At 39.3% G+C, this 27,532-nt stretch overlaps 1 protein-coding gene across 5 annotated transcripts in view; it reads left to right on the plus strand.

The window, feature by feature from the left end:
• TMEM25 (transmembrane protein 25) overlaps window positions 1-27,532 on the plus strand; it is a 311,798-nt gene that overhangs the window by 25,799 nt on the left and 258,467 nt on the right. For all 5 annotated transcript variants that reach the window (XM_044080903.1, XM_044080901.1, XM_044080899.1 and 2 more), the window contains exons 2-3: window positions 7,119-7,235; window positions 22,163-22,474. In XM_044080903.1, the coding sequence (XP_043936838.1) occupies window positions 7,163-7,235; window positions 22,163-22,474 (385 nt within the window). In that variant the 5' untranslated portion in view covers window positions 7,119-7,162. The remainder of the gene's footprint in view (window positions 1-7,118; window positions 7,236-22,162; window positions 22,475-27,532) is intronic.

Genomic DNA, 27,532 nt, shown 5'->3' on the forward strand with positions numbered 1-27,532 from the left:
GCACACCTATGAACCTGTGAGCCTAAATGATTCTTTAACTACATTGTCATAAAAGAATATGTGTTCTACCAAAATCACAAAGCTTTAGGCATCCTGGAGGTCTGCTTGAGAGATCCACCATTTAATAGTGGCCTTCAAAGCTCTGTTGAACCTTATAAGTAATAAACATTTTAACATAGTTTCCTTGGTAGTAAGTCCTTGGGGTTTACCCAAAACTTTGTTGTGTGTTACAGCGCAAGCAGTTGTACTTTTACCATTCTGAATCTGGAAAATAACCTAAAAGTTGAAGGTGTGGATCTCCAAGTGACCCCAGCAGTTGCCAGTAAGTTCCTTCTTGTTTTATCAAGTCTTCACGTTCAGTCCTCCCTCCTCAAGAAGTTCTGCTAAGATTCATGCACACTCCATCCCATCCCATCTCATCCCATCAGGGTTGCAGTCCTTCCAAAAGTCAGAAGATGTACCTGTAGGTCATTGTCACTGTTGAAAAAATTGACTGGTAGTGCAGACCTTTGCTGAGCAATGGATTTGGCTGCTGCTAGCATCCCCTTGACAGTGGTAAGAGTAGTTTGAAACTCTGTGATAGTTTTCAACTCAGGATACAACACTTCTGCAAACCGGATACTCTGCCTACTGAGGAAAGCAAACTCACTTAATCTGCAGCAACAGGGAGAAGTGGAACTTCAGAGTAATAACCAAAATCAATGAAAGAAACTCAGAGAATATGAAACCATGAACCACACACAACTGAGGTCCCACACTATGTCACTCCTGAGGTAAAATATTATAGAGAAACAGAACCGTGAGCATGAAAAGTTCTAAAAATAAATGTAGTCATACACACAAGTTCCATAGGAAATGGCCATCATGTGGCTAAATAACATCTGTGAACACATGCTGGGAGGAACTCTGTAATTTGCTCCTACCCTTTTCTAAAGATCCCACTTCCAGTTCTTTTTTTCTTTGTTACTGTATTCATTACTTCTAATTTGGTGGCTTTACGCTTTAGGCTTTAATTTCAATTTTCTAGTAACTGCTTTTTTTTGACACCACTAGAATTAAACTCAGCAAGGCCTTGCTATGTCTAGGCAATGCAGATCCTTTATAACAACTCAAAAAATCATTTCCTTAGTTACACTAATTTGCTCGCCCAGTATTTCTGACAGAATAGTCTGCAGGAAATGATTAAAGTCTGACAACTCATTACACTGCCAAAAATGTGTTCCCAATTACCTCTTTCTTCCTCATCATACCTCCAACATTTGCCGTCTATTCAAGGAAAAATTCTTTGGAGTTTGCGTGGGCTATAAAAATACGTATGCAAACAGTTCTAATAAAAAATCCAAAATCTTCTAGACTTTGTTGCGTATTTGGGAGCCATACATATATCCTGCTATTGTTTCTTTGTAAATTGCTTATCCAGTTTCTCTTCCCAATCCTTTATAACCTCCTCTGATTGATTGATTCCTATAGTTATCATGCAGTATTCTATATGCCCTAATTATCTCCTTTTTAATTGCAGATTCTGTTCTAGAGTCAACTAAAACTCTATTAGTGCTGGTCTTTTCACATAGGTTTCTTATATTCTGGGAATGCAGCCTCTAACCTTCAGTCCAAATGTATTCTTGGCCTCTTCCCATTCTGTCACCTTTCCTTCTCTGTTTATATGCTCCCAATACCTTAGTTCCTTTGCCAGTTTTCTAAAGTAAATTCCAGACGTTCTTGCCTATTCTCTGTACCCATAATCGCAATTATCTCTTATTGGCAAAATCTCCTTTCTCCATTCCTTTGTTGGCTTAGCTCTTAGAGTACTTTTTGCTACTTTATGAATGTAGTATTCTGTATGTTTATAGTTATTCTCCTTAAGGATTTGCATCCAGAATCAATGTCTCTCCTTATTTCTTGAGTTTCCCCTGTTTCATTATCATCACTTTCCACTTTGAGTTATAGCTTTCTGCTTGTGCTATGTATATGAAACGTAACTGTGTAGCTCTGAAATATCCCTTCAAATCAGGTAATCTCATACCACCTTGTTCTATTGTAAGGATCAACCTATCCCAGTTGAGTCTTCCCCTCTTCCCCTCGCAGATAAGATCCTCCAACTCTTTATTAATTAGTATCGACAATTTTTTGGATGATAAAAATATGCTTGAGCTTTGTATAAAACTAAAGGGACTAAAAACATTGTAACTGCTTGTAGTGGGGGGCGCAGGGGGGCAAGCCCCCCTGCAGAAATGTGTTTATAGGATTATTTTTGTCTGTTTTTGTGCTTCGGTAACCTGCTGTTTGCGAAAGTGCATTTTCGTTTACATGCACTTTCGCTAAAGTGGGTTTGACTGTCTGTTCTTCAATAAAGTGTGTTTTCAAAGAACAAACATATGTATATATGTATGTATATATATATATATATATATATATATATATATATATATATATATATATATATATATATATATATATATGGTTCCCCTGTGTTTGATCAAATGTACATTTGTTCTACAACACACAAGGGTGTGATTTAATGATGGCAGAATGGTGGATATGTCAGTGGTATGGAATGTCAATACAGGTAAGTGGGGTTGGAAGGCCAGAGCTTGTGTGTTTGTGCAAGTGTGTGTTTGTGTGAGTGTGTTTGTATGTGTGTGTGTGTGAGTTAGAATTAGGGTTGGGGATGAGTGAAGGATGGGTGTTATGTGTTTGTGAGTTTGTGTATTTTAGGGTAAGGGCGAGCGTTATGTTAGGGGATTAATGTAGTGTTGTTTGTGTGTGTTTGTAAATGTTTGTATGTCTGAGTCTGTCTTGTGTAGTGGCGGTGTTATGGGGAGGGAAGATTCTAATGATGTTAAGGTATAGGGTTAGGGTTAGGGTTGGGGAAGAGGCAACATAAGGGTTAGCACTCATGCTCCCCTGCACCAGCTTAGTAATGGGTGCTAATCCTAAGGCTGCCCCTTCCCCCAACCCTAACCCTACATCTTTATGTCATTAAAACTTTCCAGTAACACTGCCACCCTTCAGATAAATTTGAGGCTAATGTTACTAGTGGGTTTAGTTTTAATATCGGGAGAGAAATCGTTTTTCTCTGTCAGTATTATTGTTGTCTCCCCCCTTCCTGCTACTGTGTATAATCAAACTTAAGTTGTCAGTGTTTTACATTCGAAATTAGGGTGGTTCAGCCAAACACAATAGACCCATATGCATACATACATATAAAATGAGTCGAACAGTGGACATTCAAAAGAGTGAATGTTCTTTTTTTCTTGCTTTGCTGGTTTAAGAGACTAAATTCTCTTAATGCCAGCTGCTGTGTGTCTGAGATTGCTGTACAGAAGGTAATGGGAATTTGCCCTTTCCTGCTGTTTTATGATTCTGAAGTTGGTATATAAAATTAACAGGGCAACTTGCCCCCTGTATAAATTAGTGTTTTTTTTTCATTGTTTTGTATCTCAATCTTTTTAGATCAGTGTTTTTGTTCATTCATGTGGACATTTGCTGTTTCATTAGGTAATCATATACGCACATTATATAGATACATTGTGTGTATATTGTTAAATGAATTGCGCGGTCTTTTAACTGTCGTCTGTTTAATGATGTTACATGGTTAAGTGTTCTACTATTGTGGCTTACTTTGCAACAGCGCACTTTGTTCAGTGAGGCACTTGTTTATTTATCCAAAAAAGAAAGCTGAGGTAAGGCTCCAGTGTCCAAATAAATGCTGAAACCAGTCTTCAGGCGTTGTATAAAATGAAGTCTTCTTTAATGTCACACAAGCGCTTTCACACAATGCTTCTTCAGGTGTATGAATAACAAAATTAACTACACCTATTTATATACCTAATTTAGTCACAAGACCTAACAATCTATTAAAATTAAAGTTATACAGTCACACAATAAATTAAAAATAAAAAAATAAATGTGTATAAAAGTGCTAGCATCAACCATCTTATTATTTCATTAAAGATATATATATATATATATATATATATATGCACATAAAAATATATATATTTAGTCACATAAACATATATATAATAAAACATTTAATTGCTCATAAATATGTGAGTCTTACTTATTAAATAAAAACACATATATATAAAAAATATACATATAATCACAACTAACCTAGTATCATATCTATCTACGTAGCCCCCTTTTTCTCAAGATGGGTTTAATGGGCATGCTGTCATTAAGCCCATGGCCAAAATTGGCTCTCAACATAACTATCCATTTGGCCTCTACCTCTTCAGTTCTATCTCTAATGTCCCCACTTTTCGGGTTTTCATATGTTCTTGCAACTATCATGAACTTGAATGTGTGCTGTTTACCTACTTTAGAAACATGTTTAGACAAAGCATTATTATTATTAGACCCCTTCCCTATGTGGTATATATGCTCCCTAATTCTTTCTTTTAAACTACGAACACAGATTCACTGTCACCATCAATAGTTAAATCTCTATTTAAAAGAGGATTCTCTCGATCAGTAACTTTAGAAATAAATAGTTCAGCACTTAAATCAGGTTGTTGAGCATTAGAAATGCTATTTGAAGGATTAGTTACAGGTGAATAATCAAGTTCAATTTCTTCCATACCATTGGCCATAGCTTTGGTGTTATCAGGCATGGATAGAAGTAATAAAACAATACAAAAAAATGCCCAATAACCACCAAATACCTCTGCAGAAAAGCTTGATACAGGCAAAAATCCAAAAAAGAAAGCTGAGGTAAGGCTCCAGTGTCCAAATAAATGCAGAAACCAGTCTTCAGGCGTTGTATAAAATGAAGTCTTCTTTAATGTCACACAAGCGCTTTCACACAATGCTTCTTCAGGTGTATGAATAACATAATTAACTACACCTATTTATATACCTAATTTAGTCACAAGACCTAACAATCTATTAAAATTAAAGTTATACAGTCACACACTAAATTAAAAATAAAAATAAAAAATAAATGTGTATAAAAGTGCTAGCATCGACCATCTTATTATTTCATTAAAGATATATATATATATATATATGCACATAAAAATATATATATTAATTCACATAAAAATATATATAATAAAACATTTAATTGCTCATAAATATGTGAGTCTTACTTATTAAATAAAAAACACACATATATATATATATATAAAATATACATATAATCACAACTAACCTAGTATTATATCTATCTACGTAGCCCCCTTTTTCTCAAGATGGGTTTAATGGGCATGCTGTCATTAAGCCTATGGCCAAAACATAACTATCCATTTGGCCTCTACCTCTTCAGTTCTATCTCTAATGTCCCCACTTTTCAGGTTTTCATATGTTCTTGCAACTATCATAAACTTGAATGTGTGCTGTTTACCTACTTTAGAAACTATTACATACCCTGATATCACACAGGCTATGTAACAGTAGACATAGTGTAACAGCAGTTAATTCCATCGGCACAAAACCATGTGGTAATTGTAAGCAATGTTAGTTTATTAATAAAGATATATGTTTTAGACATCCAGATACAGGTAAGGTTTTTGATATCAGGGTTAGTGGAACATGTGTGACTACACATGTGGTATATCTTGCTACTTGCTGTCTATGTAATAGTTTCTATATAGGCAAAACAGATCGTAGTTTAAAAGAAAGAATTAGGGAGCATATATACCACATAGGGAAGGGGTCTGATAATAATGCTTTGTCTAAACATGTTTCTAAAGTAGGTAAACAGCACACATTCAAGTTTATGATAGTTGCAAGAACATGTAAAAACCTGAAAAGTGGGGACATTAGAGATAGAACTGAAGAGGTAGAGGCCAAATGGATAGTTATGTTGAGAGCCAATTTTGGCCATGGGCTTAATGACAGCATGCGCATTAAACCCATCTTGAGAAAAAGGGGGCTACATAGATAGATATGATACTAGGTTAGTTGTGATTATATGTATATTGTTTATATATATATGTGTTTTTATTTAATAAGTAAGACTCACATATTTATGAGCAATTAAATGTTTTATTATATATATTATTATGTGAATAAATATATATATTTGTATGTGCATATATATATATATATATATATATATATATATATATATATATCTTTAATGAAATAATACGATGGTTGATGCTAGCACTTTTATACACATTTTTATTTTTAATTTATTGTGTGACTGTATAACTTTAATTTTAATAGATTGTTAGGTCTTGTGACTAAATTAGGTATATAAATAGGTGTAGTTAATTATGTTATTCATACACCTGAAGAAGCATTGTGTGAAAGCGTTTGTGTGACATTAAAGAAGACTTCATTTTATACAACGCCTGAAGACTGGTTTCTGCATTTATTTGGACACTGGAGCCTTACCTCAGCTTTCTTTTTTGGATTTTTGCCTGTATCAAGCTTTTCTGCAGAGGTATTTGGTGGTTATTGGGCATTTTTTGTATTGTTTTATTACTTGTTTATTTATGCCTTATTACTTTAACTCTTCAAACGCAGTTTAGAATATATCTTTTCAAGCGGGCATGTAGAGCTATTACTAGAATATTTATAATAGTTACCATGTGTAATTGTATTCTATGGTACAGATTAAAAAAAATTCAGTAGGTCTGATACTACTTTCTCAGTGTTATTGTGGTATTAATTTTGTGTACTGTACTGTGACAAAATTTGAATAGAATATTGTAAAAAAATGGGTTGATTAAAGATAGTACACACAGATAAGCAGAAACTGCGCCAGATGTTATTGTAATTGGCCATTTAACATTTTAAAGTTTTACTAAATCTCATAAAAGAAATACTTAATCTCCCTAATTAAAATATGTAGACTAATTGAGATTGGTTTGCTATGAGTTCGTGTTCATATAAGATGTTTTCACAAATGTTTCATCATGTGTTTTTGTGATAATCTTGCTGTACATGTTTATTAGTGCATCAGCATTTTTCTTTGATAAGTTGGATCTCACACAACAAAAATGCACAGTGCTGATGTTTTTCTAAATGAAATTGTTGTCATCAGCTTATAGAAGTACAGTCCTGAGATGTAAGATGCATCTCTTCCACTCTAGGCTTCTGGTTTAGTGATTATTAATTCACTTGTATATTTATTGCACTCTGTTTTTTGCAAATATTTATTCTAGCTGGAGCGAAGATATGAAATTACACAGTGAAGCGAAGAATCGCTATGTTGCTTTCTGGGCACGGAATGATCCTGTATGTGCTTTTCATGTTTTCCATGGACAGTATCATTCAGCCAGGTAAAAACTTGCTTCTTTCCTAGCCAGATTCTTGGGTAGCATTGGAATATGGCATTGCATGGTAGATGGGTTGTTGCATTGGGTGGTTTACTGGGGAAATTATTACTCATATATGTGCAATATTAACCTAATTGTTTTGCTTATTGTCTCATCAAGGACTTTAATATGACAAAATAGCCAGCGAGTAAAAAGAACAGCCAAGGAGGCACTGCTTATCTTAAAGTGTGTGTGTGTGTGTGTGTGTGTGTGTGTGTGTGTGTGTGTGTGTGTGTGTGTGTGTGTGTGTGTGTGTCACAACCTTATAGGAAACAGTCCCATTGACTTCCCTCTGCAAATGCCAAGCACTTACCTGTTGACAGCACCCGTAGGGGGAAGCTAGCACTTTTCTCAAAAAATTGGCACATGATCACCCAGGACTAATGGGTGCTGAATATTGTTTCTCAGGGTTACAGGTTCCACTTCCACACTCTTCCAAAACCAAAAGGTATGCCAGACCTGCCACAAAACCAATGGGCAGAGGCACAAAAACAGATTGCTGCTCTCATGGACATGGGAGCTATTCAAAAAGTTCCACAGCAAGAACAGGGACAAGGATTTTACTTTTCTTAGTACCCAGAAAGGACAAAGCCTGGAGACCAGTACTGGACCTGTCAATCCTAAATACCTTCCTGGATGTTCCAAAATTCAGAATGTTAACACTACAGCAACTTCTGCCCATGCTGGGCAAGAAGGCTTGGCTAGTTACTTTGGGCCTCAAGGAGGCATACCTGCATGTCCCAATCAGACAATCTTGCAGAAGATACCTCAGATTCATAGCTGGCTCAATGCATTACCAATTCTCTGCACTGCCCTTTGGCTTATCTACTGCTCCCAGGGTCTTCACAAAATGCCTGGCACAAGTAATTGCATTTTGCAGACAAAAAGGAATTCAAATATATCCGTACTTGGACGACTGCCTTATTCAAGCAGAGAGCAAGGACATTCTTCTAAAGCACCTGGCATTTTTAAAAAGATTGCTAATTTGCCTAGGGTACACAGTAAACAAAAAGAAATCAAAACTAGTACCCTCTCAAGAGATAATATTCCTGGGTGCAAGCTTAAATACAACTTCCCAGATGGCTTATCTCATGCCAGACAAACAAAGGCAACTGACTCATTACTTTCAAATGATGGCAACAAAGACCCAGCTCCCTGCAAGTAAAATTCTGCAGGCCCTGGGCCTCATGGCATCCTGCATTCTACTAATTCCATATGCAAAACTGCATATGAGGAAACTACAATGGTATCTAAAAAGTGTTTGGACTCAGCATTGTCATAGCCTGGAGACAATCATAACTTTAATTCCCTGCCTACAACAGGAGTTTTGCTGGTGGTCCCAGGCCTGTCACCACAACAAGGGACAGCCTTTCACCTTACCCACAGCCAGGCAGACAATAACAATGGATGCATCGGATTATGCCTGTGAAGCACATATAGCAGGAAAATGTATTCAGGGCATGTGGCCCAAGGAACAAATGCATCTTCATATCAATCAAAAAGAGATGCTAGCTGTACAGAATGCCCTGACAGCCTTCAAAGACCTAATACATCCAGGACAACTATTAATAAAGACGGACAATACCACAGTTATGTGGTACATAAACAAGCAAGGGGGCACACATTCCTACCCCCTATGCAGACAAGCCATGACTTTGTGGAACACAGCACTGACCTATCAAGTACATCTGCAAGCACAATTCCTGCCAGGAACAAAAAATACACTACCAGACGAACTAAGCAGAAATCTCATGGATCCTCACGAATGGAAGCTAAATCCACAAGTGTTCAGCATGATAACGAGGAAATGGGGACGCCCAGACATAGATCTTTTTGCCTCCCCTCACAATTACCAAATACAGAAATTTTGCACAAGAACTTTTCACTCTCAAGCATGGAAAGTGGATGATCTATCATTCAGCTGGAAAGGCCTGACAGTCTATGTCTTCCCTCCGATGCCTGTTTTCACCAAGGTGCTACTAAAAGTCAGACAAGAAAGGCCAAAAATGATCCTGATTGCACCAGACTGGCCACGCCAGCACTGGTACCCACTCCTAAACAGTTTGTCTCAAGGCCCAGTTTGGCTTCTACCTCAAATCTCTCATCTTCTGACACAACAAAACAATCAGATTCTGCACAGTCAACTCAGAACCTTAAATCTGGCAGCATGGCAGATAATGTAGCCACTCAGACTGCACCTCTCTCTAAAGCTGTTATGGATGTCATTTTAGAAGCCAGGAGGCCCAGCACTAGGAAATCTTATGCAGAAAAATGGAAGAGATTCTGTGCTTGGAAACAGGCACAAGGGCTCGAACCACTTGTCCCTAATATACTTCAGATTTTGCAATACCTAACTGAGATGTTGGACAAAGGCTTATCTTTCTCATCTATTAAAATCCATGCCTCTGCCATTTCAGCTCATTATAATACAGAACCTCCTATTTTTTCACATCCTCTACTATGACAGTACCTCAGAGGGGTAAAAAATATAAGACCCCCAAGGAGAGCACCAGTACCTACTAGGGACCTCAATTTTGTTTTAGAAAAACTCACACTGCCTCCTTTTGAACCAGCCAGCACAGCTGATCTAAAATTCTTGTCATGGAAAACTGCTCTGCTCCTAGCAATAACTTCAGCAAGAAGAGTCTCAGAATTACAGGCATTAATGGCTGTGGAACCTTTCCTCATTTTTCATCAGGACAGGGTTTTTCTTAGGACAAACCCAACATTCATGCCAAAAGTGGTCTCCAATGTGGCCTTAATCCAAACCATTCATTTACCTACCTTTTACCCAAATCCCCAGAATAAAGGGAGAGACTTCTGCATGCTTTGGATATACACAGGCAGCTAAGATTCTACTTGGACAAAACAAAAGCTTTCAGAAAAAATGAGCAACTGTTAGTAGCATATGCTGCAGGATCACAAGGAAAGCCTATTACAAAGCAGACAATCTCGAAATGGATAGAACACTGCATCCGCTTCTGTTATGCACAACATGGCAAATCAGTGCCTAAGGGCATTAGGCCTCATTCTACCAGGGCAGCAGCCACTTCAGCAGCTTTCCACAGAGGAGTTCCAACCAAAGACATTTTAGAAGCTGCAACCTGGAGCTCAGTGCACACTTTCACCAAGCACTACCACTTACCTCTCTACTCTAAATCCAGAGCAGGCTTTGCCACTGCAGTTCTGCAGGACTTGTTAGCCTCGCCAATTCCAATTTAGACCCAGCCACCCAACCTCAGCTTTGGGATTCTACCCAAGTGTAATGACTGCAACAGTGAAACACGATGAACATAGTACAGTTGTGTACCTACCATAAATGTAGATGTTCGAGTGTATTCACTGTTGCAGTCCAGGTTACCCACCCATCATCCCCCTTTTTCCATTGCTGGGACTTTTCTGTACTTCTCATCTCTATACTACCTATGTGGTATATTTGCTTGTAGATGAAGGAAATGTTTATACTAATATATGCATGTTTTTTGGCATAATTTTACCTTTCCAGCCTTCCTATCTGGGGGCACCTGACATCTGGGGCAAGAAAAACTAAAGAAAATGGCATTGGTTGCATCTTTTATACCCCTGGCGCACTGACATCAGGGAAGAGGCGACAGCAACCGATGCCAGACCAAGACTTTGGAACTCGGGCCGACTGCGGGTTGCCTGCCAGCAGGATAACACAAGTGTAATGACTGCAACAGTGAATACAGTCGAACCTCTACATTTATGGTAGGTACACAACTGTACTTTTCTTCTATTTTTTCCAGCCTTTTGTTATTTGAGTTGTGATTTACTCCTTCTTGTACTTGTACTTGTTGACTTGTTGACTCAAGACTGCACAGTTAAGTTCAACTCGAACCACATCATCAAGTTTGCAAATGACACAACTGTCATAGTAATCGTCAGCAATGATGACGAATCAACCTATAGAGAGGAAGTTAGTCAACTCATCGTCTGGTGTAACAGCAATCATCTCTCACTAAACATGAACAAGACCAAAGACAAAATTGTCAACTTCAGAAGAAGGCATAAAACACACACTCTACTAACAATCCACAATGAAATAGTAGAGAGAGAGTGGAAAGCACAAAATTCTTGGGGGTATATATCACAGATGACCTAACATGGAGTATTAATACTACTACCCTTGTAAAGAAAGTGCAGCGATGCCTTCATTTCCTGTGAAAGATGAGAAAGGCAGACCTCCCCTCTCCATTCCTTAAATGTCTTTGACAGAGGTACCATATAGAATATACTAACCAACAGTCTCACAGACAACACCTCCAGGTTGGTGGCAACACACGAAGCTTCGGAAACCATCCAGGTGCAACTAACCATAGGCAAAACTGCTCTACAAATTGTAGCATGCTACAGGCCACCCTCTCAAACTCAGGAACCCCACACAGCCTTCCTGAAGACACTGGAGGGTATAAATGTATCTCCAAACACCATCATATTGGGTGACTTCAACTACCCGAATATAGACTGGGAACATTACTCAAGCCCTAACTTTCTAGCCCAACGGTTCCTGGAGTTCATAAATTCAAATGCCATGGAACAGCTAGTCACTGTTCCCACGAGAGGAGAAAATATACTAGATCTCATTGTCACAAACATGGGGACAAAATGCTCCACACCGAAGTATATCCCTCATTGGTGAGATCTGATCATAAACTAATCTCACTGGAAATCCACATCCGCCCCCACCCCAAACAAAAAGACCATAGTGAAGAACTTCTCTAAAGCAAACTTCACACTACTCAAGACTGGTGTGGTATCCTTCAAGGCCCCTGAGCCAGTGGAAACCACAACCCAAGCTGCGCGAAGCCCTTACAAATGCCTTCTATGAACACCTCCAGGACTGCATGGATCAGGCAATCCCAAATAAAACCAAGACTCTTTCCACAAAGGGCAAACGTCCAGTCTGGTGGACCCCAGCCATTAACAAACTTTACAATAAGAGGAGAAAGATATTACATGATAGAACAAAATCCATAAAAGGAAGTCACCCCTGATCATTATTAGTAAAAAATACGAGCACTCATAAAATCAACTAAGGCCAATTTTGAGAGAAAAATTGCCATGGATTCAAAGGACAATCATAAGGCCTTTTTCAGCTATGTTAGGAACCTGGGTGGAAACTCCCAGATATGCTCAGAATTAGTCCAAAATGATACAAAATCACTGAACCCACAGACATTGCCAACATACTGGCAGACAGGTTCAGTGCAAACTTCACCCCTCTCCCCTAAAGGAGAGATAACTATCCCAGCCGAGTGTAGCCTCCCGGACATCTCAAATGCGCAGGTGAAAGCTGCTTTCTCTAAAGCTAAAAACACAGCATCAATGGGACCGGATGGTGTCCCCGGCTGTGTGCTACGAGCTAAATGAGGAATTAAACCCGCACATAAGGCAGCTGTTTAATCTCAGCCTTACCACAGGATACGTGCCCAAGGAGTGGCGTCGGCAACTGTTGTCCCACTCCACAAAGGTGGCCTCTGGACCCTGGTAATTACCCCATAAGCTTAACAAGTCTAGTCTGCAAAGCTATGGAGAGGATCATAATGGAGCTCATAAACAAAGATATAGGGGACTTGCAGACATTGGACCCGACCCAGTTTGGCTTTGTCAAGGGAAGATCATGCCTTTTGAACTTGGTCGACTTCTTGAAACAGTCACCAAGGCCATTGATGAGGAAAGGCAGTCCATACAGCCTACCTTGACCTTGCAAAGGCTTTCGACACAATACCCCACTCGGGTATTGTAGAAAAACTTACCAGCTTAAATGTAAACCCATATGTCACAAGATGGGTTGCAAACTGGCTTAAGGACAGAACCCACAGGGTTAGAGTTGCTGGCGCTGTGTCAGACTCCAAGCCGGTCACAAGTGGTGTCCCACAGGGCTCGGTCCTTGGCCCCTATTGTTTGGCATCTACTTCTCAGAAGTACAGGCCAACATAGGAGGACTTTGGCTGACAAAGTTTGCAGACGACTGCAAACTGGGCCATAGTGGAAAGTGCATCAGACACGGATATCCTTCAGCAGGCACTCACGGAAACAGATAGCTGGTGCCAGAGCCATGGCCTGAAGTTAAACGCCAAAAATGTATAGTCATACCCTTCGGGAAAAACAAGGTAACCCCAAGCTACCATATAGGTGGCAATCCACTAAGCACAGAAGAGGTTATCAGGGACCTGGGGACCCAGGTTGACAGTGGCCTTTCTTTTGACACTCACATTGCTAAAGTGGTTAGAAAGACCTTCTACATTGCCCACCTGATCATGAAGGGATTCACATCCAGATCTAGTGAGGTTATTGTTCCCTTGTACTCTTCACTTATCAGACCAATGATCGAGTACAATGCCCCATTCGGGATGTATCTCACCCGACATCTGCAGCAATTGGAGAGACCCCAAAAGTTCCTCACCAAAAGGATAAAGGGACTCCAAAATCTGTCATATGCTGCCAGATTGAAGAAACTCCAGCTCTATTCAGTCGCATACCGTCTGCTCAGAGGTGACATGTGCCTGACATACAAGGCCATGTCCAACCCGGAATTAATGGACATGCTCCACCTCAAAAAATCCAAATCCACCAAAACCACTAGAGCAAGCGACTTAAACCTTAGCATGGATATAAATAGGACGTGCTGGAGGGATAGATTTATCACTCAGAGACTCCCTATGCTGTGGAATAAAATCCCGGTCCATGTGAGGCAGAGCACCTCGCTGACTCTGTTCAAGAGAAACCTAGACCTGTGGATGGGAGATCGTAGGTTTACCCCGGGAATCATCTCTGTGTCACTGCTGGACAGAGGCACAACAAACTAATGGGCACAGTATTTTTTCATATAAGGGGTGGCGTAAGCCACAAAAATTTGGGCTAGGCTTATAAATGCCTTAGGGCAGATAGCCTAGTATAAACCTATGAACCTATGAACCTATGGTATGGTAACTGTTCCACCTCAGACAAAAAGGCCCTTTAGAAAGTGATTAATGTAGCAGAGAAAATCATTGGGACCTTGCTCCCAGCCATCCAAGAAATACACCTGTTGCGATGCCTCAGTAGGGTCAACAGAATTATCAGAGACGTTACCCACCTTACCCATGGACTGTTCACCTAATTATCTCCTGGTAAACGATACCGCAGTATGAGATGCAGAACAGCCAGATACAACAAGAGCTTTTTTCCACAGGCCATCAGACTACTAAACTCATACTAACTTAACACTGTGCTGAACTCTGAACTTTGAAAAGGCTACAGCAGTATTACATATTTTTGTGCAATATGTTTGGTGCAATAATCCCACAGGGATTCTCTTAATTCATATTCTTATGCAATCCTAAATATGCAATAATGATTACAACAATCCTAAACGTACAATAATTATTACAGAAATCCTAAATGTGCAATAATTATTACAGTGAAAAGTTCCCCCTTTCTGTGCAATTTTTATGTGTAGTTAGCTAAGGAGTCTAAGACATTGTGTGTCACGTCAGTAGCAGCTGTTGTAATACAGATTGCAATGTGAAAATGGCTCCACTTTGAAAAGGATTAACGAAATTTGGTTCAGTGATGCACAAGTTGTATAATCTGAATGACAATAAAAGTTTGCTTTGACTTTCACAGTGTTTTGTTAAACAGCTCTGAGCACATTTGACTTATTTTTTCCTTAGATTATTGGAGGTCATATCTTGCACCAAAGTTGGAGATTGAAACACTTTTTGCTGAACAGCTGCAAGATTCTTCCCAGCCAGAGTTTTCTCTTCACCTTTTGTGGTTGATTTTCTTTCGTGTTCTCTAAATTTCTTCTTTGCTGGCATCCAGACAGTGCACTTACTAGCCATTAACTGAAATTTACCCAAAAAGACAAATTCACTGGCTCTCATTTCTGAGTTTCTGCTTTCACACTGGGAGAGCTGAAATTAAGCTGTTACTCAGTGTGCAGCCATCTTGGAACTTTAATTTTTTTGGTCCCCTCAGAGCTTGTCCTTACTGGCCCAGTGCCCCATGTACACACTTGGGACCACCCACCCCTCTTACTCCGGTATTGCTGAGACTGTTCATAGATCTTATGAGCATCCTGGTGTCTTTGCTTGTCTCATATTTATATTTATTTATTTGTTTATTTATTTTGTTTATGCCCTACACATTCCCTTTCCCAACCCCTCGCTGTCCTTGATTGTGTCTGAGGGCAATGCCCCTCTTTGGACCACACCTCCCCTTAAGGAGCATATCAGCAAGCACCCTTCAGTCCAGGTCAGGCACATCCATCCTTTCCCTGCCACTCGAGCCACAAATCGAACCTAGGTTGGCTGGGACATAATTAGAGCTTTATCCCTCTGTGCCACCAGAGCTACTCAGTCAACATCACTCTTAATATTATCTGAAGAATCTTTTGAGTTTTTTGCTCTAAAAAAATTTCTGAAATCTGGTAGAGAATAGACAAAAACAAGGGTGCAGCTCTAATTTGCCTGAGTTAGTGACACATTAGGGCAGCCGTTCGTCAAACTGTGTAACCATATAGCATTGCTGCTGCTGTTACAGTGGTAGATGCCATAAGGGTATATGAGATAAAAGAATACAATATGATGAAGGAAGCTGATTTTTCTTTCAATTTGTTTGCTTAGATTATCCTAGTAGGTCCACTATACTCTGTGCTTAGTAGTACAACAAGAACATTTCTGCTGCTCAGCAATATCAAGGGAAGGCCTAAGAATGAAAGTGAGAGTATTTTAGGGTAGCGGTCTCTGATGGGGGGGGGGGGGGGTGATCAATATCTTTTAAAGCCTGGTGAAAGAAGGAAATAATATGCAGAAATGGGAAATGCAGCATTTGAGAAATTAGCTCAAGAAATACAAAAAAAGTTCTTAATGTAGCTAACAGAAAAAAGACAGCAGAAGTTTACTACTTTTATTATAAATGGAGACAATGAAGGGTGAATTGTTGTGTTGTGTGAGGCAGGAGGAAGTAGGGAATGTAGTAGCCATTCGAAAAGAATGAGTGGCAGATGAAGTGATACAGTCCAAAAAAGGGACAAAATATTCTACAAGCATGTGTATGAAAAACAATCATAGTTGGGTTGGAATTTTGCAAATTGCAGGAGTGATGCTTCCCAATGATTTGTAAATTAGTAGATTAGACTGTCAAGTGTATGTCCTTTATAATCTACTGACCTTCAAGAAACTTGATTGCTGTAACCCTACACTGATATTTTATACATGATGTTTTGATAATGAGCAAATAGTTGTCCTTTTGAAGGTGTGAAGGCTTCAGCTGAATGTTCTAAACAGGGAAAAAGAAGGCATGACCAAAGGAAGTGAGAGAACGAATAGTGGATGCAGCACTGGGACTACAAACATACAGTATGGGAGTGGTACAGGGCAGATGCATTCCATTTCAGAGAAATTGTGCGGGGGGAGGGAAGTAGCTTCATCTTAGCAATGGGGCCTGTCCTGGACACAGATTAAAGAAATCACTGTGAAAGACATTAATCAGGGCTCTGCACTCAAGACAGCACTGGTTCATCGATGGAGGGCAAATTGGGCATACCTATGGACATTTTTGATTGGTAGCAAATGCCTTGATTTTAACGAGGCCTTGTAAGATGGCTTCACACGAAAGGTTGCTAAGCTGGGTAGATGAGAAATGAAATGCCACATAAGGGAGAAATCTTGATTAGAAACTGGAAAACAGAGAATGGTGATAAGTTGGTGGCAACCATTATGGTAACCCAAGAATTACCCCACTTTTTTATTCAGTAGCTGGTGTACTGATATTGTGGAAAGACACAAATGAAAAGATGTTCTTCTGTGGTTGAAAGCAGAAACGGAAACAAGGTAAAACTTCATTGGGATACAGATGAAGAGGAGGAGTGAGCTAGGAAACCTACAGCTTGAGCAGAAACATGGTTATTATTGTGATGCTTATGTTCACTGGAAAGACTTGCATAGTTGTGCAAGTAGTGTGTAAAAGCTTGAAAGACTGTAGGATGTGAAGGGCAGCATTCAGCAATCACTTGGGAATGAGGCTTTTGGAATGTTGCTGTTTGGCTGTCTTCATAACTGTTTAGTGTGCAGGTATGCAGAGGGTTGTTGTGGTGCTGAATGTTTTGTTGCCTATTCTTGCACATCTGGAGCTTGGGTAGAATATGCCATGCTTAAGTATGATGACTCTAAGCCCTCTGTCTGAAGAAAACAGAAGTTTGACAGTAAACATTAATAGAGCAGTGTGCATCACATTCATGTATCATTATAGATTCTTGCCTTTGAAGTACAGGAAATAAAAAAAGTACTTGGCACTGATGTCCAGTACTGAAGAGGTGTGTGTTTGCTCCCTTCAAAACCTACAGCCCATATGTGAGGCTTACAAAGCCTCAAGGTCATGCTTCTCTTTCTCTGTGTTTGTTTGGAGGTTCACTTTGTAAGGTGACAAGTCACATTCTCTAAAAGGTTTGAGTTAAGCTGATGAGGCATTAGCCCTAATGCCCGGGTAACAGAAAGCTGGGGAAAAAGGCATTTTGTGTTTTTGTGAAATGTAGTCTGTATGCTGATTACTATTGGTGTGTTTGTGGATTACAAAGTCAGTAATATATTGCTGTAATAAAATTGGGAGACTTGTTGCAAAACATGAAATGTTGCTTCTCATCCAGAACAGAAATGAGGAAAACAGTAAGCAGAAGGATATAAGTCTTATGGTATGGGGCTGTACAATACCAGTGTATAGGTGTCTCTTGCTGTAGTACTGGCTAGAGATTCAGAGATTCAGGATACGAATAGGCCATCTGTTATAAAGATCAGATGTCCTGGCTTTCATCATTTTGACATTGCATAGGGATGACTCAAGTCTGTGACCCTCATACTTTTTAGTTGAGCTCCATACAGTACTTTTTAAATCAGAAGTAAATAATAATAATATATTTGTTTCAGTTGCTCGTCTCCTTTTTACTCCTGGTTGACCTTTCTAGACCAACCACCTTTTTAAATTGTGTCACTCTTCCATTCTGCCTCACGTCTGTTGCAGCATGTCTTCTACCTCAGCCTCCTTTCTTTTTATCCCCTTCCACCAGTACATCTTTCTGTCTTTTCTGTCCCATTCCAGTAGACTACTTTTTGTCCTTACTTTTCTCGTATGCAAATTTTCTGTATTTGATTTTCTCATTTAATTATCAATGGCCTATATTTATTTCTTAGACAGGGTCACTAGGCACAAGTGCCGCTTTTTCATGAGTGACCTTGGAACATTGTCAGCTTAGGTTACTTACTTAATGTCACACAGTATAAAGTGGAGATTGAAAAAATTAAATTCTGGACTCCAAGATGTAACTAATTATTAGCTCTCAGTCCTAACATGTGATGTTTACTTGTACTTTTGGGAAGTCCGTGTTATCTGCTATATTGGAGTTAGAAGTTGCCTTTTTCCTTGTCACAACTCAGCTATCTAATCAGTTTTCACTAATTTGATTGGCGGACTTCCGATGCCTTGCTGCCCCATCCACCCTCTTACTCTTCCTGGTCCAGGTTGGAGCAACATACTGGCATGGAGGTGTTAGCACTCCTTTGAATTTTCTTCCTCTGAACAAAATGTTGCAGCAATTTAACCTGGCCCAAATAATGCAGGTCCCTACTCAAACAGATGCAAGGAACAGCTGTACCTCTACACTTGACGTATTAATAACCAACATACAAAACAGTTGCCTTCACACTGAAATATTGCAAAATGCTCTGAGATGACCAATTGCTCATTAAATCCTTTTGGTTATTCAGGGCATATAAAACACCTCCATTAATTGATATGTCCCTCATAATAATTTGCCAAATCTCAGCACCATAGTCAGCGATATAGATTGGTCTCCCTGTTTACCATGACTGACCTCACCACTTCTTTAGACTTTTTCAGCTCAAACTGATTACAGTTAAGGATACAGTGTACCCCTTTACAAAAAGAAGGCTCAGATCACAGAGTTGCCCATGGCTTACTGAGGATATTAAAAACAAAATTAAGGCCAGATAATTTTCTTGAGCCAGATGTTACTGGCTCATTTTTAGTAGATGAATAGTTATTTAATGTTCCTGCTAAGCAATTTCTTTCTTTCAAAAACAGATTAGGTCTAGACCTGTTTTGTTTCCTGTTTCTGTCAAGGAACAGGACTTTTACAGTACTGGTTGCAGTTTGGAGTAACTCCATATTGTGAGGGTTCCTTTTCCATTTTTTCCAGATGGAATGCCCTTCTGCTGGAACATTTAACACAGGCATACCAGAAGGTTCTATGCTAGATCCTTATCTCTTCTCCTATGTCAATGATCTCCCCCTAGAACTATCAAATCTTAATTTAATAATATATGCAGACGATATGCTGGTCTTGCAATCCAGTACACGTTACTCTGAATTGAAAACAAAGTTACATGGCCACTTCACTCAGTCATGCACTTGCCTTACCTCTAACAAGCTACTCATTAACACTAAGAAAACTAATGTCACAGTCTTCATCTCAGCCAAGAAATTACCCACAATTCCACCAACTGTCTTAACAGAGCTAAATGGGGAACATGATACCTAATCTCACTGAACAGGGTTATGCAGACTTTGTACTTGACCCTGCTCTCTCCTTTACCACATATACTTAGTTAAAATTTTGTTACAAGATAAGTTGCCAAGAACTTATTTGGACTGCAGGCTAGAGATTGCCTTCCATATCAAGGACTGATGTCGGAGTATAGGCAAAGAGAAAGAAATAGAGGGTCCTAAACGAAAGACCAGCACTGGTAGAGTTTTTAGTAGTTCTAGAACAGAAGTTGCCATTAAGAAAGGAATAATTAGTAGAGCATATAAAATATTGCACGCTAACTATAAGAATCAATCAGAGGAAGTTAGGAAGGATTGGGAAGAGAGATTAGATAAGCAATTCACAAAGAAACAATGGGGAAATATATGTATGTCTCCCAAATATGGAACAAAGTCAAGAAGATTAGGATCTTTGCCTGGAAGTGCTTGCATAGATATTTTTATACCCCAAGCAGACTTCAAAGAATTTTTCCTCAGGTAGACAGCAAATGTTGAAAGTGTGATGGGACAGAAAGAGGTAACTCTGAAGATATTTTCTGGGAGTGTAATGAGTTGTTAGACTTTAAAGATTCCCTGCAGACTGCTCTGTCGTAGATGCTGGGTGAGCAAATTGGGTTAACTAGGGAAATTAATTTTTTGAGCTATGATACAGAATCAGAATCGCCAAGACATAGTAAGGCCTTGTTGAGTCTAATTATGATGGCTGCCAAAAAAAGAAACTGCTAGAAAATGGAAATCAGAGTCCAACGAAGTTTACTGGAAGTAGTGAAGATGGTAACAGAGATAAAACAACTAGAACTGGGATCTTTAGAAAAGGTTAGGAGCAAATTGCATAGGAAAAAATGGGAACTGTGGGATCGATACATACAGAGGAAGAATGAGATTTAAAAGAAGGCAGGATTTGAATGAGCTATGTAATGGTTGACTGACAATGACTGTATATGTTAAAAGTGATGTATAATGTTTGCAGCTACAGTTGTGTCGGCACTGTTTGGAATGTATAATGTTTGCAACTGTGATTGTGTCAGTATGGTTTATTGTCATTTATATACATGTAACACGGCCTATGTTGTACATGATAATTTAATAAAGAAGTTTCTTGTTAAAAAAAAAATAAATAAAAAAAAAATAAACATTAACTTTGTGAATACTAAGGACAAGAAAATCAGTTGCCTCCTCTCAGCCACTGCTCTTAGGGCCATTGCTAAAAATAATATTTTAATACCCAAAATGGAATATGGCCTTCTTTTTCTTATTTCTATTCAGCTCGCAAGTACATACTGCTGAGAATAAAACATGTAGATTCATTCTATTAGCAGACTCCCAGATGTGCCATTGCAATTTTCTAAAAAATTCCAAATGGCTTTCAGTGCCTCATAGGGCCTCTTTTCTTCTAAGCATTCTAATTTATAAGATTCTAAAGCAAGATCACTGTCCTCCCCTTCTTTGAGTGAAACTACCTTTGCAAGACAACCGTTATAAACTCAAAGGTGCAAAGACAACAATTTGACTTATAGGCCTTTCATTTAAAACTGCTGTAGGTGAGAGAACCTTATTTCTAGATTGGAACTAGCTACATGGAGCTAGATGTCTACTGACCCCAGAAACTTAGAAACCATTAAAAGCTTCAAAGATGCACTTGAAGAAGTCTCTTTACAGAATATTTCTGCAACTGTTACCATGACAGTGGTTAAATAACTTAAATGTATTCTTTTATATGAGTTGTTAAGAAACTTTTCTCAGCCTCTTAATGTGAGATTTTGTAGATTTGCATTTCATATGTACATAGGAGTATACACTTGTATGTTTGTATGAAGGTATTGTATTTTATGCTTATCTCGGCTTGTATTTTTTCTTACTTTGTTCTTCTGTGAGTGCACTTTGACCGGACTTTTTTAATCTTACCCTAACTGAATTGAATCTTAATATGTACTGAAATGTTAACATTTACTCATTCTGTATATGATACTCTTGATTAGTAAGAACCTAATGTATTTTCTGCTCTTTGAGCTCAGTTTGTGGCCGAAAAGGGTCAGTAGATCAGGCCATTTACCCAGTGAAAAAATAATAATAAATAAATAAAATAAGGAAAACAACTCCCGTTCAGAAGTAGCGTGCTCATTCATTAATGTTTTCTCTGTTTGCATGTGTCTGATCTGCAGCAGATCACCTTTATTGCAAACCTGTTGTCCGGAAATGAGCAAGCATGCCTGACTTACATTATACCAGTGGTCTGATTGTCTTTCAGACTTAATAATATATTTTGTTTAATGTTATTGATGTTTTGGAAAAAACAATTAAGACATTCCATTTTTTTACTGTTTCAGTCTGTGGGGAACCCCCTCCTAAAATCAATGGGAAAGTACATTCAGTTGCCACAGTGGAGGAGAACGTCCCCAAGGACTTCACCTGCATAGCAGACAAGTGGAAGACTGCACCTATTCTTACATGGTATCTAAATGGCAAGAAACAGGAAGTGAATGACACTACAGTAATGGCATCATCTGGTGAGATGTTTAACCAGAGTTCTAGCTCCTTTGTTGTAGCATTGCAGAAGGCAGACAAGGAACTGAACTGCTCGGTCATTGATCCAGAATCTGGCATGATGAAGAATGCTACAGTCATCTTCAATGTGCAGTGTAAGTATTAGTATGGGTCTTGGGTCTGTATCTGTAATGCTGGCTGCAGTGATTGTTGCCATTATGCAGAGATGCTGAAAGGAGCAGTACTGACAGACTGTTGCTGTCTGTTTATAGTCTTAAACACACAATTTGATATTGCAGATTAAAGCACTAATGAACTATTAAAGCTATTGGAAGTGGGCCTGCTTTTATGTCTGGATAGCCCCTTATGTAGTAGTAATGTATACGACTGTAAACAGCACAGAGAGGTACTTTCAGCATAGAATACCAGAAGATGAGTTGATTCTAACTGTACAGAGCAGAGCAGAACTGTGAAGGAAAAATAGCAGTAATCTACAGTGCAGTAGATGAACAAAGAAAAGGAAAACAAAAAATAACACTTTGATGTGGCCCCCCAAATGTACTGTATGAGTTAATAATAACTTCTAGTTAATGGGTTTATATAAGTATGTTTGCAATAAATTCCGCTTTATTTTGGGGCTATATGTTGTACCTGTATGTTTATTATGGCAGGAAATTCTTTATTGCATATACGTTTCTTCAGTTCTGTTTTAAACTGCAAAAGGAAGCTGTTATAGAGTATTGAGTATTAATCATTATATTAATATTAAGAATATTTTTATTTGCATTTATCTGTGAAGGTTTATAAGAGGTTGGTGAATTTTTAATTATTAGTTTCATTATGTTGAATTAGAGAGTAGATTGTCTACAAAAATTAAACTAAGAGCAAACATTCAATGGTAGTAGAGTGTGAATAGGTTAGATTAAATACATCCACGGTGCAATAACAGTAGCCTGTCTTAATATTAAGAAATGCAGCATAATAAAAAGTGAAACAAATTCAGTTGTAAGCCCTGGAGGCTTGGTGAGCATGTCATGGTTCCACGTTGTGCAGTTTAGTTTTATTTTTCTTTTTTAAGGACCTCTTTCATATATTGCTAAGAGGATGGAGTATTGTTATATTTCACTATATATTGCCCAAATTATTTTCTCTCTCTTAACAGTTTAAACTGTTTTTTTTTTTTGCTGTGGACTTCTTGTTTTTTATGCAATTAACATTCCCTCACAAATAATGAAATATATGTGTCTTATTTACATGTGAATTTGCATTATGGAAATGTTCTGAAAAACTCAAGAGATGTTCAAAAAATGCTTTAGCAGGAAAACTGGGAAGGACAGAAGACTGTACCTTTTTTGATCTGTACACAGTTTGTTCTGATGCTTCTACCTTCATTATAAAAATTGTACTGCTATCTCTGTTTTTTAATGGAAGAGGGCCATAGGGAAGTTAGAAGTGTTATGCACAGTTTCTTTAAAGGGTGTATTAACATTTATTTGAAAACTAGAATTACTGATTATTTACAGGTGAGAGCATGGGTTACAGAGAGCAGCCTGTAAAAGGCAGCAAACTAAGAAATAATATTTATCAGTACTGAACCATGACATTCACATTTGTTTATTTATTCTGCAGTTACCCACTTAATACAGTTCAGATTTCTGGAGCCTATCCTGCTACTGAAGGGGGTATGGAAGGTAGGAAAACTAATCCCAGACAAGACCAGACTTTAGTCTGCTGCACACATGCGCAACACACACACACACACACACACACACACACACACACACACACACACACACACACACACACACACACACACACACACAGTCATACTTGTCATGTATACTCATGGCAGTTTGGAGGATCACCAGTTCATATACAGCATCTTTGGGATGTGGAAGGAATCGGGATCACCCTGTAAGAAGCCACATGGGCACAGGAAAGGCATGCAGACCCCACATAGAAAGAAGTCCACTGAGAGAGACTAGAACTGGAGAATCAAGCACTCTGAAACAGCAATGCTAACTCCTGAAATGGATATTTGTATATAATTTTTAATTGGGTGTGTATTCAATTTTATAACTGAGTTAGTTTCCCTGGACCAAAAGCCGTGTTATAGGAGGCATCTGTGTGACCGTTACGAATGGATACAGTAAATGTTGGACATTATTACAGTTAGTACAGTTATAGAAGGATACCAAAGAATGAAATCGGATGTTGTTTTAATAGTACAGGCAGTGACTACATGTATTTAGAAATAGAAGACTTTGGTATATGCAGCATTTGAATAGTACTGAAGGCAGTGATAAATGCATGATGAGACAGACATACTTGGTAATAAAGCCAAAATAATACTTAAAAATAAAAAAGCTACAGGTTTTAGAATAGTGCTAGTGAATGTGGGCTTTATTTCTACACATACAAGGTTCATTTGTGTGTCATATTGTCAGTGCATCTCATGTTGAAACCTGTATTTTTTAAAACACAAGTAGAATGTCTTAAAACATTATGTCCTCTGTCTCCTATTACAGAAGTTATGTTAAGTAAACAATGTTTCAGAATCCCATTTATGCTGAAGCAGCATGTTTCAAGTGCAAAATCTGGGAAACGCCATCCATTACAAAGCGCTGCTAACTTATTAAATCCAGACATCATGGAACTTAGTAACTGTTTAATTTATAAACTAAGTAGCAGAGATATTCAGGGAAACAAAATAGATTAATGGTTACATATAACTAAAATAAAAAAGTAAACAACTTTGCACTTGATTGTAGTTATCTTTTTAATATTGTATTCAGCTCACTGGAAAAGATAAATCTTGTATAGTATTATTATTATTATTATACGCTATTTTTTATTAATCGCTATGTTAGTGAGCATATGTTTGTGTGCATGTGTATGTGGGGGTGGGGGGTGGGATTCACTAACCAAATATATTAACTCTGAGGCTGCAGTAACCCAGAGTAAAGGCAATTATTTGCTTTACAGCAACATTAATAATTCCCTTTATCTTTTTGGTTGTATGAGCTTAGACTTTCTCCCTTTACACTGACAGTGTGACCTCAGAGACTATATTTAATTGGCAGGAAAGTACCCCCACATGCCTGGAACTGTAGATGGGTGCCTCTTACTGCAAAATTAGTTAGTAATTTGTACATTAATTTATAGTTGTGACTTGAGGTGCCTGCATCTCGTATTATCAAATATCAGTGTTTTATGATCTTGGCATTACATTTTCAGCACTGTTTGCTTTGTTGTTTGTTCTGTCAGTGATAGGCCATTTGCTGGCCCATTATTTCTGTCAGAGTACTCTGTAGGGAACTTTTAAAATCTGCCAGCTCATTACACTCCCAAAACATATGATGATAAGTTGTCTATCTCGCCTTCGTTCTTGTTGGTTGGGATCGGAGCCGATCCTCTGCTCTGACTCGGCCATCTTCTGTAGCTCGAGAGCTATTTACTGGCTCGAGGCTACCCCTTACCCCATGATGCCTAGCACTAGCTACCCAGATCTTGTTTGCCGCTTCAGCTGCGAGGTGTCGTTTTTCTGGCTCAGGCTCGTATATAGTTTCTTTATAGAACTTTTTTACTAGAAATAGTCTTTTTCCTAGGGGTTATTGTCAGCTAACACAACAAATATAAGACTAAAACTAAGTGTGTATTTGCAGCTTCCTTCCCTCCCCTTTAGAACTAGTTTAAATTAGAAAGTTCTCCCCCTCCCCCCTCCTTATTCTTTTCCTGTCAGGTTAGCCGTTTAACTTAGAGGCTTTCCTTCTATCTTCTTTATAGGCTAGCCTTTGAGTTAGTGGCTTTCCTATCAAAAAAAAAAAAAAAAAAAAACTTTAGCTTTAGTCTGTAGTATACTGTGTTTTTCTGTAGACTGTATTTTGTTGGTAGCTATTGTTGTATTATTTGTTACAGGATGTCCAAAGAATCCAAGGTGTCTGGGTTCAAGAAGTGTGACTCATGCTGTCAGAAGATGTCTCTGACAGATGGGCACACTTCTTGCATCTATTGTTTAGGTGCTGTGCACCTGCAGGACTCTTGTTCTATCTGCCGTGCATTTAGTCCAAGAGTTCTGCAGGAGCGTAAGAATAAGCTTATTCTTAGGGGCCTTTTAAAGCCCCAGGATTCACTGGCCAAGACTCAGCCTGTGAAATCCCCTAAATCTACCAAATCGTCGGCTCCAAGTTCGGAGCCGTCTTTGGTTCAGACTCTACCTGCTACTTCGGTACCGGCTGGAACCGATAAGACTATCTCCCTGTCGGCTCCATCAGAAACTTCGGAGCCTTTGCGGAGCCACAAGAGGCTGAGGTCCCCTTCTCTGGAATCGAAACATTCGGCTCCTCGGTCTCCCCTGCTTCAGAGCGAGCGCAGTCACAGATCTTCTCACTCCTCTCGATCCTCTAGGCTCTTGGATCACGACGTGGAGAGAGTGGTCAGTAGGTTGCTAAAGTCGCAGGCACTTGCCAAAATGTTGCCCAGCCCTCCTCAACAGGTGTCAGCTCCATCCACTTCTATCGATGTTCCTCCTCCGACTCCATTGAGCTCGGAGCCGGAGTTCGTTGGGGTTGGAGTAGTGGAACTGTCGGCTCTGACAACTCTATCTCCTTCAGTTCCGTCGTTGGCTCCGATTCCCTCGATGGTGCCGTCCGTCGAGGGATTTTGGGTGCCGGGGTTCCCTCATTGGCTCCGAGGGGGCGAGTGGCATCGGACCCTTGTCTGACCCCATTCTCCCTCTCGGAGCTTCGGTGCAGGTGAGCTCAGCTCCTACATCGGCCTCGGAGCCGTCTCCCTCGGTGCTGCGAAAGATTCCGATTTCCTTGGAACCGGAGCTTTCTCTGCATCGTGGTAGGGATGCCTTCGATGTCATGAGGAGTGTGCTGGCCACTGAGCCAGCTCCACTATCGGCCCCATCGGCTCCGTCCCCTGTAGTGCCTGTGCCAACCTCTGCTCCTCCTCCAGACCCCAAGCGTGGGGAACCGGTGCTCCAGGGCACCCCATTGGGTGTTTCCTCTTCTTCTGAGGCCTCCCCTGATCATTCAGAGGAGCCCCCTTGTAAGAAGAAGTGCAAAAGGAAGCACATTGACTTCCCTGAGTCTGTCACTTTTGATGCAGACTTAGATGACTCGGAAGGGTCCCCAAGATCCCCCTCTGAAGATGTTTCCTTTTCGGACATCCTCGAAATGCTTAAGCAGGGGGGGAACTGGAATCCC

Source organism: Protopterus annectens, chromosome 8.part0 (assembly GCF_019279795.1).
Source record: "Protopterus annectens isolate FY-2018-M chromosome 8.part0, PAN1.0, whole genome shotgun sequence".
Lineage (NCBI taxonomy): Eukaryota > Metazoa > Chordata > Ceratodontiformes > Protopteridae > Protopterus > Protopterus annectens.